At 59.3% G+C, this 13,378-nt stretch overlaps 2 protein-coding genes across 10 annotated transcripts; one reads left to right on the top strand and one right to left on the bottom strand.

Annotated features, from left to right (window-relative positions):
• Positions 1 to 23: 23 nt before the first annotated feature.
• Positions 24 to 6,884, top strand: ABCB6 (ATP binding cassette subfamily B member 6 (Langereis blood group)). Of its 2 annotated transcripts, none has more exons than XM_041473553.1 (20): positions 24 to 219; positions 880 to 1,411; positions 1,955 to 2,092; positions 2,372 to 2,561; positions 2,768 to 2,860; positions 3,114 to 3,306; positions 3,395 to 3,516; positions 3,599 to 3,708; positions 3,779 to 3,844; positions 3,980 to 4,105; positions 4,194 to 4,270; positions 4,401 to 4,464; positions 4,561 to 4,646; positions 4,736 to 4,793; positions 4,966 to 5,070; positions 5,474 to 5,648; positions 5,932 to 6,044; positions 6,154 to 6,248; positions 6,410 to 6,478; positions 6,568 to 6,884. In XM_041473553.1, the coding sequence occupies exons 2-20, from the start codon at positions 896 to 898 to the stop codon at positions 6,692 to 6,694; spliced, it is 2,523 nt and encodes an 840-aa protein (XP_041329487.1). In that variant the 5' UTR covers positions 24 to 219; positions 880 to 895; the 3' UTR covers positions 6,695 to 6,884. The 2 variants fall into 2 exon arrangements, with proteins under 2 accessions (XP_041329487.1, XP_041329488.1); XM_041473554.1 differs by lacking the exon at positions 24 to 219 and adding an exon at positions 348 to 366.
• A 773-nt stretch (positions 6,885 to 7,657) lies between these two features.
• On the bottom strand, positions 7,658 to 13,318 carry ZFAND2B (zinc finger AN1-type containing 2B). Of its 8 annotated transcripts, none has more exons than XM_041473586.1 (10): positions 12,905 to 13,318; positions 12,088 to 12,182; positions 11,751 to 11,842; positions 11,542 to 11,695; positions 10,763 to 10,914; positions 10,225 to 10,332; positions 9,986 to 10,055; positions 9,370 to 9,446; positions 8,685 to 8,766; positions 8,182 to 8,399 (listed from the first exon to the last, which is right to left on the bottom strand). In XM_041473586.1, exons 1-10 carry the CDS (start codon positions 12,957 to 12,959, stop codon positions 8,361 to 8,363), a joined length of 924 nt encoding a protein of 307 aa, XP_041329520.1. In that variant the 5' UTR covers positions 12,960 to 13,318; the 3' UTR covers positions 8,182 to 8,360. The 8 variants fall into 8 exon arrangements, with proteins under 8 accessions (XP_041329522.1, XP_041329523.1, XP_041329520.1 ...); XM_041473587.1 differs by having other exon boundaries at positions 8,685 to 8,763; XM_041473591.1 differs by lacking the exon at positions 12,905 to 13,318 and adding an exon at positions 12,291 to 12,891.
• Positions 13,319 to 13,378: the final 60 nt, after the last annotated feature.

Here is a 13,378-nt window from a genome sequence, read left to right as displayed (position 1 = left end):
CTATATTTATCCCCGAGAGGGCAGTGCCCCGTCCTGCCTGACCTCTGTGGAGGCCCCGCAGGGGCTCTTGGGGCTATCGCGGCACCGCAGGGCCGGGCTGGCGGCGGCGATAAGGAGAGCGGGGCGTCTCGCGTCGGAGGCGGAGACCCTCCGCGGGCACCGGCCTGGGAGTGTGTCCCACGGCACCGACCCCTCCTCATCCCCGGCGCTGCGGGGGAGGTCCGTGCCGCCCGGGGCTGGGCACGGGGGCCCGGGGAAGGGACACACGCAGGGGTTGCGGTGCCGGTGGGCCGACACGGCGGCGACGGGGCCGCGGCCGCGTGTGCCGGGCCTGAGCGGCGCCGGCACCGCCCGGGCATTCAGCCGGTGCGGCCTCTGCCTCGCCCTCCGCGAGTTTTTCCTTGATGCGTCCCTGTCTTTGCCCTTGCCTCTCCTCTGCACGGCCCCGCGGTTCCCCGAGCATCTTCCGCATCCCCGCCCGCTCCCCTGCCCCTGCCGCTGCATCACCGCTGTTCTCCCTCCCAGCTGAGACCGTTCCCAGCTTCACTCTGCCTCCCTGTTCCTGCGGCTCCCGCTCTTCTCGTCTCCGAGGGCATCCTCAGGGGCCCGGGTGGCTCTGGAGGGCCCAGTCTAATGTTGTGCCCCTGTTCAGGACTCACAGCAGGCGTGGTGCTCATGGCCATCCCCATGCACAGCTGGCTCTGCTTGTGTTCCCAGCTTTGTGTGTGCTGCATGCACAGGTCATGTGTCCGTGTCCAGCGGTACTTGCCCCTGCCCTGTGAGGGCTCTTTCACTTGGCCATCCCACTGTGAGTCCCTCTGTGCAGGTGGTACCACAGCCCATCCTGAAACCTTGCCTCGGGCTCTCTTCTCTCCACAGCTGGTGACCTGCCAGGATGGCCGTGTTGGGGGGCTACTGTGAGGGCAACAACTCCATCACCCAGGCCTGGGTCCAGCAAGGCTTCCAGCCCTGCTTCTTCTTCACGTTGGTGCCATCCGTGCTGCTGAGCGTCTGCCTGTTGCTGGGTGCCCTGCAGTATGCCTGCTACGCCCGCTTCAGCCGTGCCATGGAGCCCAAGTACATTCCCCGCTCTCGCCTCTACCGTGGCCAGGTCCTGCTGTCCCTGTTCCTGGCCCTGCAGCCCTTTGGTGGGCTGCTGTGGCAAGGAGTGGGGCTGAGACAGCTCTATGGTTATATGTTGCTGCATGCCTGCCTCTGGGCCCTCAGCTGGGGCTGTGCCATTGCCCTCCTGCAGCTGGAGCACACCCGGGTGCTGGCCCATGACCGAACACGGGGCCATGGCACTGTCCTCCTCCTCTTTTGGGCACTGGCCTTTGCTGCTGAGAACCTGACCCTGGTGTGCTGGAGGAGCCCTCTGTGGTGGTGGGCACTGGAGGACACCAACCAGAAGGTGGGCTGGGGATCTGTGGCCAGGGAAAAGGGGCGAGGCACTTTTGGGAATGGGAGGGACTGCAGCATCCTGGTGTGGGGCTGGAGTATGCATGTCATGACCTGCCCTGCCCAGAGTGTATACCGTTCTGGGTTGCACCCACATGTCTGCCAGATATTTCAGTCCCAAGCTCCGTTATCAGACATCTCTCCATGTCCCCACCCAGCTCAAGTCCTGCTTCTACCCAGCCCAGACCCAGGTGCAGAAGTAGGGATGTTTCCCTGCTTCCTACAGCCCTTTGCCCCCGTGTACCCCTTAGGGTAGGTGCACCTGGAGCCAGAGGACATAGAGCCAGGTGATGGGGGGAGGAAGGAAGAAGTCTGGGTGCTGCCTGAGGTGCTGTGCTTAACCAGGGACTCACACTGAGCTGCATGGGTTGTCCCCTGGCACACTGCACCCCATGCCCATGCTTCTGCTCATTGTCTCTCTCAGATCATACCCATCCCAACGCTCAGGGTTGTGCTGAGGGCCAGCTGAGATGCTGAACTCCCACTCTCCATTCAGGTGCAGTTTGGCTTCTGGCTGCTGCGTTACATCTGCACGTTCATGCTCTTCATCCTGGGCATGAAGGCCCCGGGGCTACCCCGCAAGCCCTACATGCTGCTAATCAATGAGGAGGAGCGGGATGTGGAAAACAGCCAGGTGAGTCCTGGGACTGAAGCAATTTTAGGATATGGCCAGGAAGGAGCTGGGGATAAAGTGGAAATACAGCTGCCGTGGGATCAGCATCTTCATGAGATGTGGGAGGACAAGGATTAGGGCTGCCCAAGCTCCCTGCGTGCTGTCACTAGGATGCAGCCCTGTTTGGAGGATGGAGTGGGCACTCTGGAGTAGGACTGGTTTTCTTGGGGTGTTGCCCAGGACCATTGCCAGCTGGATTGGGGTGCCAGAGCAATGACTCCTTGGTCTGGTCTCCCCCAGCCACTCCTGACTGATGCCAGCAGGACCACCTCCACCTGGAAGGATTTCCGGAGGAAGCTGCGGCTGCTGGTGCCGTACATGTGGCCAAGGGGCAACTACCTGCTGCAGGGGCTGGTGCTGTTCTGCATGGCACTCATGGGGCTGGAGCGGGCCATCAATGTCTTCGTCCCCATCTACTACAAGAACATTGGTGAGGCACCTGCAGCTTGGTGTGTGAGGCTCACCACAGCCTCACCAAGTGCTGGGGAGTGTTGAAGTGACCTGGAGGGTTGCAGGGTTTGGAAGGAGCAGAGTCCAGGGGGTCAGGGTCCAGCACTGGCTACTGGGGCTGGTTCCCACAGGCACCCTGGGATGTTCCTTGTCCCTCTATCCTAACCCTCGGCACACTTCCCACAGTGAATGAGCTGACAGTGGGTGCTCCCTGGCCCACCCTGGCCTGGACCGTCTGCAGCTATGTGGGGCTGAAGTTCCTGCAAGGTGGAGGTGCTGGTAAGGACCATTGGGAAGGATGGGGCACTGACGAGAGATGATATTGGGCACATCATACCATTCTGGGGTGGTCAGGGAAGCCCATGTGCCCCATCGCTGCTGCTCTCTTGCAATCAGCAATCTGGGCTGGTCGCAGGTTAAGGAGAGTGAGTGGGCTTCATCCCAAATCCCCCTTTCCCAGCTGAACTTTTGGAAGTCTTCTGCATGCCCCAGTGGGGTTGATCTCGGTTGACCTGTCCCTGTTGCCCTGCAGGCTCCACTGGCTTTGTGAGCAACCTGCGCACCTTCCTGTGGGTGTGGGTGCAGCAGTTCACCAACAGGCAGGTGCAGGTGCAGCTCTTTGCCCACCTGCACGGGCTGTCCCTGCGTTGGCACCTGGGCCGTCGCACTGGTGAGGTCCTGCGTAGCGTGGACCGGGGCACCAGCAGCATCAACAGCCTGCTCAGGTCAGAGTGTGCCCGTGGTGGGTGGGGGGGTTGGCTGGGCAGCCCCACAGGGCTGGGCTGATGCCTCATTTCCCCTCCCACCCCCCAGCTACATCGTCTTCAGCATTTTCCCCACCATTGCGGATATTGTCATCAGCATAGTTTACTTCACCTCGGTCTTCAGCGCTTGGTTTGGCCTCATCATCTTCGTGTGTATGAGCCTGTACCTGAGTGAGTGGGGGGGCTCAGGGTGCAGGGCTGCCAGGCTGTGGGAGGGCAGGAGCCTTGCAATGCAGCTTCCTGCTGTCCACAGCTCTGACCATCTTCATCACTGAGTGGAGAACAAAGTACCGTCGGGACATGAACACACGGGACAATGAGGCCAAGTCCCGGGCCGTGGACTCGCTCCTCAATTTCGAGACGGTACTGTAGGAGTTGGGTGGGGGGGTCACTGAGGACTGCTTGGGTGCTGATACCAGCTCTGCTCCTGCAGGTGAAGTACTACAATGCAGAGAGCTATGAGGTGAACCGCTTTAACGATGCCATTGTCAAGTACCAGGTACGTGGTGCTCAGTACCTTTAGGGGCACCAAGGGGGAAGAAGCCAAACCTCACAGGCACCTGTGGGGATGATGGAGATCACCATGGGTCTGGTTTTGAGGCAGCAGCATCCCACAGGACTTTGTCTCTTCCAGGTCTCAGAGTGGAAGGTCAGTGCCTCACTGGGCCTCCTCAACCAGACCCAGAACCTGGTCATTGGCCTAGGGCTGCTGGCAGGGTCCCTGCTCTGTGCCTACTTTGTCACTGAAAACAAGCTGCAGGTAAGGCTGGTGCCAGCCTGTGCAGACCCCTGCTGAGGTGGGGCCCTGGGGCTGGTGGCTACAGACCCCTGTACCCTGTCCCTTCCAGGTGGGGGATTTTGTCCTCTTTGGCACCTACATAATCCAGCTCTACACACCACTCAACTGGTTTGGGACTTACTATAGGTAATGCTGGGAGGTCTGGAACTGCCTGGTGTCCCCTGTCGAAGAAATTCTCTACAGTCCCCCTCTCCATGGGTGACTGGGTCAGTATGTGCTCCTCCAAACCCTTTTCTCTGGTCTTTGCCTTCTTCAGGATGATCCAGAATTCCTTTGTGGACATGGAAAATATGTTTGAGCTCTTCCACGAGGAGCAGGAGGTGGGTGCCACCTTTCCTGGACCTTGCTCCCTTGCCGGGCCTGTGGGCCTGCCCTGGGGATTGGCTGGCTCTGAGCCTGAGCCTCTACTTCGACAGGTGAAGGATGTGGTGAACGCCAGCGACCTGCGCTTGGAGGCTGGGCAGATTGAGTTTGAGAACGTGCACTTCAGCTATGTGGATGGGTATGGGGTACTGGGCACAGGGTGGGACCTGCTCTAGGGATGTAGAGCCGTGGAGTGGCCCTGAGCCCCTCTCCATGTCCCTCTTCCAGGAAGGAAATCCTGCAGGATGTCTCTTTCTCTGTGATGCCTGGGCAGACCCTGGCTCTGGTGAGAGCAGGACTGTGAGTTCAGTGTGGGAGGGAAGGATGGGGATAGAGAGGCTGGAAAATACGAAGGTGGGAAGGACAGCCCCCAGAAGGACCAGCCCTTTCCTCTCCAGCCCCTGGCCTCCAGCAGCTGGGAATTGGCCATCTCCAAGTCTCTTTTCCTTTGTATGTAGGTGGGACCATCAGGCTCTGGAAAGAGCACCATCATCCGTCTGCTCTTCCGCTTCTACGATGTACGGGGTGGCTGCATCCGCATTGATGGGCAGGACATCTCCCAGGTGAGTGGGGAGGGCCTCCGAGGACTGGGGAGGACACACCAGCTCATCTGGGCCTCACAGCACTGCTCAGTGCAGGCACCAGCACCTCCCCAGGGCAGGGGTGAGCATGCAGCCCCCAGAGCCCCTTTGCAGGCTGATTTCTGTTGTGCCAGAAGTGACAGAATGGCGTGACTCTGGGATCCCAGGCTGAAATGCTGGGTACTGACCATGGCTCCCTGGGAAGGAGTAGGACACTGTTAGGGCACCCCTGCAGAGTGGAGATGCAGCTGAGCCTGTGGAGCAGGGTGACTCTACAGCACACAGCTTGCAAGGAATGGGGCTCATGGCTGAGGATAGGATTGGGTTTTGGAGGGATCTTTGCATTTGGTGTGGGTCTGCCTGAGCCCTCTCCCCTGCCTCCCAGGTGAAGCAGGCTTCGCTGCGTGCTCACATTGGGGTGGTGCCCCAGGACACGGTGCTCTTCAACGACACCATCGCCAACAATATCCGCTATGGACGGATCCTGGCCACTGACCAGGAGGTACAGGAGGCAGCCCGGGCTGCTGACATCCACGACCGTATCCTTTCTTTTCCTGATGGTGAGACCCCTGCAGTTCCCGCCATCCCATGGTCCCCTAAGACCTTCTAGCTGCCCTCACAGGTATCCTTGGGTGACATCTCCCATGGGGACATCTGCATGACTATGTGTCTTGCTTTGCCTTTCCCTGCCTTCTTTCCAGGGCTAGATCAGCCCCTGGACAGGGATAAGGTGAGGCTCCACCACGTGGCTGTGTGGTCGCAGCAGGTCCTCCCAGGGCAGCAGGTCCCCATGTCCATTTCAGAGGGCACCAGCACATCATGTTTCTGCTCTTGTGACTACAGGATACAACACCCAGGTGGGAGAGCGGGGGCTGAAGCTGAGCGGGGGTGAGAAGCAGCGCGTTGCCATCGCACGCACCATCCTGAAGGGTCCCCACATCATCCTGCTGGATGAGGTAACAGCAGTGGTCCCAGCCCAGCCCTACCCAGCTCTGCAGCAGCCCCATGCCTAGCAGCTGCCCACACGACCTCTATCCCTTCCTCATGTTGCATCTCACCTTGCAGGCCACATCTGCACTTGACACAGAGACTGAGAGGCACATCCAGGCTTCTCTGGCCAAGGTTTGTGCCCACCGCACCACCATCGTTGTTGCACACAGGTAGGGACAAGGGGAAAGGGCTGATCCAGGAGGTGCTGGCCAGACCCCGCAAGAGGGGCACACAAACCTGAGAGCCCCAGGGGTTGCATCTCCTGGCACTGTGCAAACCCTCAGGAACCCTCTGCCACCCAAGTCAGGGTAACACCTGCTTTTCCCTGCAGGCTCTCCACTGTGGTAGGTGCAGACCAGATCCTGGTGCTTAAGGATGGACACATTGTGGAGCGAGGGAGGTGAGCACAAGCGGAGGGCTGGGGGAGGGGATCCCCTCCCTGGCTCTGGGGCCAGCTCGGGACCCTGCATTCCTTCACTCTCCTCCCAGGCATGAGGAGCTGCTGCAGAAGGGAGGTGTGTATGCTGGCATGTGGCTGCAGCAGCAGACTGGGGACGAGGGAGAGAGCAAGGAGCACCGCACTGAGAAGCCCCAGAGCAGCAAGAAAGCGTCATGAACATGACCAGGAGTTCTGCTGTGACGCTGACTTGGGTCCAGGCCCCCACATTGCCTGGGAGTCTTTTGCTGGCTGCAGGCAAGGGCCCTGCCTGCCCTAGAGCTGCAGGGGCTTGGTTGGACACTCCACTATATTTGTACATGTTTGTTTTGCTGTTGTGTAATTTCTTAAACCAGGTCCTTCCCAGGTCCATGCCTGTGTGCTCTGCGTCAACCGGCAGGGTTGACACGCCTCTTGGTGGGGGCAGGCAGGGTTAGTGCCTGTGCCCTTGGGTCAACCGGCAGCTCTGCCACAAGCTTGAGCTCCTTGGGCTTAGGTGGGCAAGGGGTTGAGCAGGCTGTGAGTGCCTGCCCCATTCCCACACAAAGGGCTGAGCTTGGCAGGGGGCTGCACCCCAGCAGTAATGGAAGAGCAGGGCAGCTGGTGTCCCCCTCATCCCAATGTGCCCCCCACTTCAACCACCATCCACAGAGATGTGCCACTCTGGGCTGGACACCAAGTGACTGCTCCCTCAGGTACCTCTGTACCTTGTGCTATGCTTTTATTCTCTCCCAAGCAGCACTTTGACAAGTCTCAGCATTCCCTGGACCCAGCCTGAACGCCCCCCTCCCTCAGATGCTCAGAGCAGGACAGCCCAGTCCTGTGCAGAACCAGGCACAGCCTTGCAGGAATGGTTACAGCTGCTGGTGGGAAAGCAGCACAGCTCTGCATGGCTGCAGACTCACTGCAAGAGGCCAGCAGGACAAATCCCCTCTGCCCAACCAGGCTCTAGGCTCAGGGCTTTGTTTGTAAGGAGGGGTTCTGTGCTATTGCTATCCAGGAGGGGATCCCCAGCAACACAGCTGGAAGAAAGGAGGCATTCCTACCCCAGCAGCATTTAAACAGGGCCCTGTTTAAGTTTAGGGCAGCAGGAAGGGAGCTGCAACCATCCCATGTGAGTGACGCTGCCATTCAAGTCACTGCCAAGGTTACTTATGATATTAAACCAGAAAGGAAATGCAGCTCCATTCAGTCTCAGAGAGGTCTTGTGCCCCAGACGAGCAGGGCAAGGCCCAACGTGCTCTTGTACATGCAAACAGCAGGGAGGTACCTGAGGGTGTGGGGAGCAGGGAAGGGGCTGCTTTCACACTGCTGGGAGGCTGCACATTCAGCTGTGCCATGCCCAGGCAAGAGACAATCCCAGCCACATTTGCTCTTTGCTGAGGGGCTGGCACAGCCCTCCTCAGAGCATGGAATCCAGCCCCCCACTGCAGAAGCCAGCTACATTCCAGCTGTATGTCTGAACGTGCAGAGACATCCCCACACAGCTCTGCCCTCGCCCCACAGTCCCAGCAGTATTGGGACACGGCCATGGCAACTGCAGGTAAGTGCAGACCCTGGGCTGCTGCTTGCTTTGGTCAGCGTGTACCCAGCTCCATCCTGTGCACTCTTCACCTCCCCAGGAGCATCAGCAATTCGCTGCACTAATTTTATATATGTACTAGGGCTGAAGTGTCAGTGTATATTTGGTTGCTTACAGCTCCCAGGGAGATGAGCTGTCCTTGGCAAGGGGCTCTTGGTACCGGTGTCCAGGACAGAACCCCACGACATCCATGTGGGAGGCCAGAGCCGCTCCTCGGGTCACAAGCAGGATGCTGTGTCTGCTGGCACACCCCGCCTCACCTGCCTACGACATGGTGCAGTTGGATGGCTTTGAACCGTGTGCCTGGAACAGAAAGGAGCACACAGTAAGCAAGGGCAAGCAGGCTTCTTCCTCCCTCCTACAACAGAGCACATCTAGTGCTCAGATTCCCAGAGATGAGTGCTCAGCAGTGATGCTGCCACTGCCCCAGGCTGGGCTGCCCTCCTTCTGAAGAAACGCAGGCTACATAGAGCCCAGAGTAAGCAGAACCCAGGGAGGTTCTGCTCCCTCAAACAGGCCCCCTCCCTCAAACAGCTAGGCCAGGATCAACCCCACAGCAGCTCAGAGCCCACAGCCAGCCTCACTCACCTGCCGCTGCGACTGCTGGTACTCGGCTTCGCTCGCTGACAGTGCCTGGGCCAGTGCCAGATCCTCCTCCTCCTGTGTGCTGCTGGGACAGTGGTGCGGTGTGTGCCTCAGCCTCCCTCGGGCTCATGGGCTGAGTGCTCAGAGCCCTTCTGGGTTTCAGCACCTCACTGCAACCCCTCAGCATATCTTAAGGCAAGGAGCAACTGAGGATAACTTTGAACAGGCATGGGGCTGGGGAGGGAGCAGAGGATCCAGCTGGGGCTGGAAGCCAGAAGTCTGGGCCAAGGAGAGCCATGTGAAGTCCAATCAGTAAGATGGTGCTTTTAGCAACACTGGGCACTGTGCCTGGGGACATAAGCTCCTGGGTGTCCTCCAGGAACACCCCTACTCCACCTATCACACTCCAGCCAAACCCATTAGCTGACAAGTGGTCAGACAATGGTTTGCCCTACTCTGTGTGTCAGTCACTGTCCCCTACCAGCACCCCTAGGGCTGAGGGCTTGCTTGCTGAACAGTTCCCTGTTGGCTCTGGACTCTTCCTTTTTCCCCCTGTCAGCCACAGAGGCATCATATGGAAACACGTGATGAGAGGAATGTTATCCCAGAGCCACATGACGCTTCCCCAGGCCCCTCTCACACACAGGGGAGTGCACACCACACCACACCACGTGTTTTGGGGCTGTACCTGGGTTGCTGTGCTGAGCTGCGTGCCGACTCTGCCAGGGACATCTCCAGAGCTCGCTGCAGTGCCTCTTCCTCGCTCTGAAACAAAACATCTTGTCACCAGCTTGGCCAGGGTAGGGGGCAGGAAGCACATGTGGTAGGTACAGTCTTTCCTGGCCAAGGCTGGGCAAATCTTCTCTCTCCAGGAGACCAGACACAGCCAAGGTGAAAAACTGGGGCTGTGGACAGAGAGCAATGCTCTCCCCCTGCCCAAGGGGACACATCCCTGCTTGCTAATGCAGGAGTATGCCAAGAATACCAGTGGAAAACAGCTTCCAGTCTCTTTCAGCCTTTGCTTGTGCTGCAGAAAGACAACACCCAAGGAAAATGGCTGGTGCACTTTGTCCCTTTGGGGAAAGCTAAGCAACAAGTGCAGCAGAGAGCTGTCATCTGCAGGCACCAGAGCAAGCTCTGATTTCCCTCAGAGCATTTAGGATCACTGTCTGCCAGGGAAGACACAGCTGGGAGCACAGTCACCTGAGTCACCTAGTCACAGAGTGTGAGCTAGAAAGCATTTGTTGCAGTCACTTCTTAGAGGGCACAGAAACCACCCCAAATGGCCAGGCCAAGCCACTCACCAGCCCATTCTGCAGCATGACAGCTGGAGGGGAGGTGCTGCGAGTCTGCGACGCAGCTGCTCTGCCTCCCCTGCAAGCAGAAGAAAAGCTGTGTTATTGTCAAGGCAGGGAGCTCTAGTATGATTATCAGTCCTGCTGAGGCACAAGAAGAAGGGAGCTGTCACTCTGGCATTCCACAGAGAGCCAAGATGAGCCTGGTCATGCCCACCTCAGAATTACAAGTGAGGCCATCACCTTACCTGGCACAGGCCAGGGAAGAGGAGCTGTCTGCTGGCCGGGCAGCTCCGCTGCTTGATGCGGTGACTATTTTGGAGGAAGATGCCTGGGCTCTGGTAACTGCAGCATGCCTAGGACAGACAGGACACCTGTGAGAAACTGTTTACCATCATGAGCAATTCCCAGGCATATTGGGATATCAAGCTGGATAAGCAAGATGCCTCCCTGTCTCCTCCTCCTCCCATGTTGCGGCTGTTATTCCCAGGAGTTTCTAGTGCTGTTTCTCTCCGTAAAACCCTGTACCAGGACAGGCAGAAACCACTGGCTACAGAATAAGGGGTTGGGGAAAGAAGCAAGAGCAAAGCAGCCAGCAGGCAGTATTGACAGTTTTTGCTGCAGGAAAGACCGTGTATACTGGTGTGCTTGGTGCTGCAGGACACCCTGGCACACAGGGCAGGGAGTGTCAGAATGCAGCAGACCCAGACAATGGGATTCTTCCCTATCACCAATCTGGCAAACACAGCCCCACCCCTCCCAGGCTGTCTGTTCTCAGGCCCTCACCCTGCTTTGGAAAGGGGATGTCCTGCCCCACTGCAGTCATGGTCCAGGGGGTGCCGATGCTTGAGGCAGTAGTTCTTGTGGCACTGGTCACAGATCACCTTCATCATCTCCTTCTGCTTGCAGCCAGGCTTCAAACACTTGTTGGTGAAGATCTGAAAGATGACATGGCAGTGCTGAAAAGGAGCACATGCTGTGGGCTGTCCCCTCTCTCCATGGCAGGCCCTGGGCACTGACCAGCCTTCCCCACCAGTGTTCTTCTGCAAGGCTCTGAAATTTGTCTCCAAATACTTTCTTTAGATGTCTCTGAATAATTTCTTTAGATAGCTTATTAGTAATTCACTGGTGCCTCAGTCTCCATAAACAAGAGTCCCCATAGCCACAGAATGCACAGCAGGAGAAAGAGTGCCTTGCCCAGGGACTCCTGCCTTCCATACCAGCGCAGTGGGGATAGCCCAGGGCATTCCAGCTGCTGCTGGGCTGGACTCTTCTAGGGTCAGCTCCCTGCAGCAATTTCATCTCCTGGCAAGATGGGGTAGCTAATTGCCAATTGCATTTTCCTAATAGCAGCATGCAGTTTACCATCCTTATGTCCCAGGTGGCTGCCCAGCCCCACTCCATCACCGCCCTGCTCCCCTGAAACCCTCCACAAAGCCCTGCGGATGCCTCCAGCTCACCAACCCTCCCTGGATCAGCCTGTGCCAGAGATAGCACCAGGCAGGGCTGAATCTGTGTTGTTTTCATCCCATTGCCAGGCTCTGGCAGAGCCCCGCAGTACACACCTTGCGCTTGCGCTGTGCGGGGTCAGACTTGCAGTCACGGTCAATGTGCTCACCCACCACAACATCAGGCATCTCCCCCCGCCTCACAGGGACTGGCGTGTTGCAGAGGGGACACACTGGGACCTGCACATCCTGCAGAGACAACAACAGGGAGCTGGGCAACCTTGAGCACTGCACAGTCATCCCTCTCCCTTTCAGGATCTGCCTACCATGGCTTCCACAGCTTCAGCTGCAGTTTGAGATCCTGCTCATGACCCTCCAACCAGCTTGCACAGCAGGTGCAGAGGCACAGACATACACTCTGGGAAGGGAAGATGGTGTGGCTGGGAAATGCCCAAACCACTTCACCCAGTGGGAGAGGGAGGGCTGGATGTTTGTGGCACTAAGATGCAGATCCTGGCTTTGAGGTACATCTTCAGACTCAGTGTACATCTCAAAGGGGACAGCTCAAGCGACCAAAGTCACTACAGATTATTATGATTGGTGGATAGAAAAGCTCAGCAGCTCCATGCAGGAGGGTGGATGAGATCTGCTCCCTGCACTTACCTTCTTGTAGGCAGAGGTGCAATCGTGCTGGGCGTAAGTGATGTGGTCGGTGCAGAAGATCTGCTCGCAGGCATCGCATTTGAGAGGAAGGAAGTCTAGGAGCAGGACATGGCATGGAGATCAGCACTGCCCACCCGCAGCCCAGGGGCCTCCCCGACTTCACAAAGGCAAAACAGTGACCCGCGGCAAAGCCAGGGCCGCACCTCTCATCCCCCGGCATGAAAACAAAAGGGCTGCAGGTCCATAGCCACGTCTTCAGAAATACCCAGGGCTCCTCCTCAAAACGTGCGGTCCCCGAGATCAGGAGTAGCATCCTGAATGACACCAAGCTTCCCGCGGGCGGCCTCAAACCGGTGGGAAGTGATGCTGACAGTCGCTACGGGCTTCGCCCACCGGGATAACCGGGCTACGGACGGGTCCCAGCGGCCCCGCCGCGTGCGGCCTCCCCAGCCTGCAGCATCCAGGCACGGCAGGCGGGTGCCTGTCCGGGCCCTGCCCCGCTATCCCCGGGCAAGAGCCGCTGCCCACCCGGTAGAGCCGCGTACCCGGACAGAGCCACCCGGTCTACCGGCAGCGACAGCCAGCCCCGCCCTAGCGGGGTGCCCGCGGGCAGCAGGAATGATCAGGGACCCCTCTGCCATGGGCAGCACGGGCGACACGTCCCGCCCTTCAAGCCCCGCTACCGAGCGGCGCCCGGCGCCGCCCCGCCGCCTCCCCGCAGGCCGGGCTGCCCGCTCCGTGCCGCCCAGGCCCAAGACCGCGGCCGTCTCGCCGGCGTGCGAGCCGTGCCCACCCCCCGGGGTCCCCCGGCGCTCACCCAGGCGCTGGCAGGCGGGCCAGGAGCAGTGCGCGCCCAGGTCCGGGAACTCCATGGCGGCACTGCCGCCACCGGCACCGGCGGCCCCGCCGCGCCCGCTTCCGGCGGGGCGTCACAGGGCGGGAGCAGGCACAGCCCCGCCCCGGCGGGCCCGCCCCGCCCCGCGGCCCCGCACCCCTCCGCGTGCCCTTCCGCCGGGAGCGCCGCTGGCACCCGTGGGAAGATGAGCTCCAGAGACCTGCCCGGCGCCGGGGGAAGGCTCTGGGCAAGGCGGAGTCCACGAGGGCCATCGCCAGAACCATCCTGCCCTGCCAGGCCGGCAAGAAGTGTCTGCTGCCATGGGACAGCTTGAACTTTTTTCCCTCCATCCTTCCTCCCCTGCCCCAAGGGAAACAAACCACGGATCCTGCCGTGTAACAAAGCTCCTGGCTCTATTCCAGTCACCTCGGAGTCTCCAGGTACCATGCTACAGCG

This window comes from Pyrgilauda ruficollis, unplaced genomic scaffold (assembly GCF_017590135.1).
Source record: "Pyrgilauda ruficollis isolate IOZ18807 unplaced genomic scaffold, ASM1759013v1 scaffold3, whole genome shotgun sequence".
Lineage (NCBI taxonomy): Eukaryota > Metazoa > Chordata > Aves > Passeriformes > Passeridae > Pyrgilauda > Pyrgilauda ruficollis.
Note: the sequence above shows the minus strand (reverse complement) of the source record. Positions and strands in the feature narration are given on the sequence as shown.

What these genes read in the sequence shown, in the direction of transcription:
- ZFAND2B (XM_041473586.1), bottom strand. Translation starts at nt 12,959, where the DNA reads ATGGAGTTCCCGGACCTGGGCGCGCACTGCTCCTGGCCCGCCTGCCAG. An exon ending in CTGAAGCTGTGGAAGCCATG is followed by an intron (nt 11,696 to 11,750) that starts GTAGGCAGATCC and finishes AAGGTTGCCCAG; the next exon opens with CTCCCTGTTGTTGTCTCTGC. An exon ending in CATCCCCTTTCCAAAGCAGG is followed by an intron (nt 10,333 to 10,762) that starts GTGAGGGCCTGA and finishes TGTCTGTCCTAG; the next exon opens with GCATGCTGCAGTTACCAGAG.
- ABCB6 (XM_041473553.1), top strand. Translation starts at nt 896, where the DNA reads ATGGCCGTGTTGGGGGGCTACTGTGAGGGCAACAACTCCATCACCCAG. An exon ending in TGGTTTGGGACTTACTATAG is followed by an intron (nt 4,271 to 4,400) that starts GTAATGCTGGGA and finishes TGCCTTCTTCAG; the next exon opens with GATGATCCAGAATTCCTTTG. An exon ending in ATGGGCAGGACATCTCCCAG is followed by an intron (nt 5,071 to 5,473) that starts GTGAGTGGGGAG and finishes CCTGCCTCCCAG; the next exon opens with GTGAAGCAGGCTTCGCTGCG.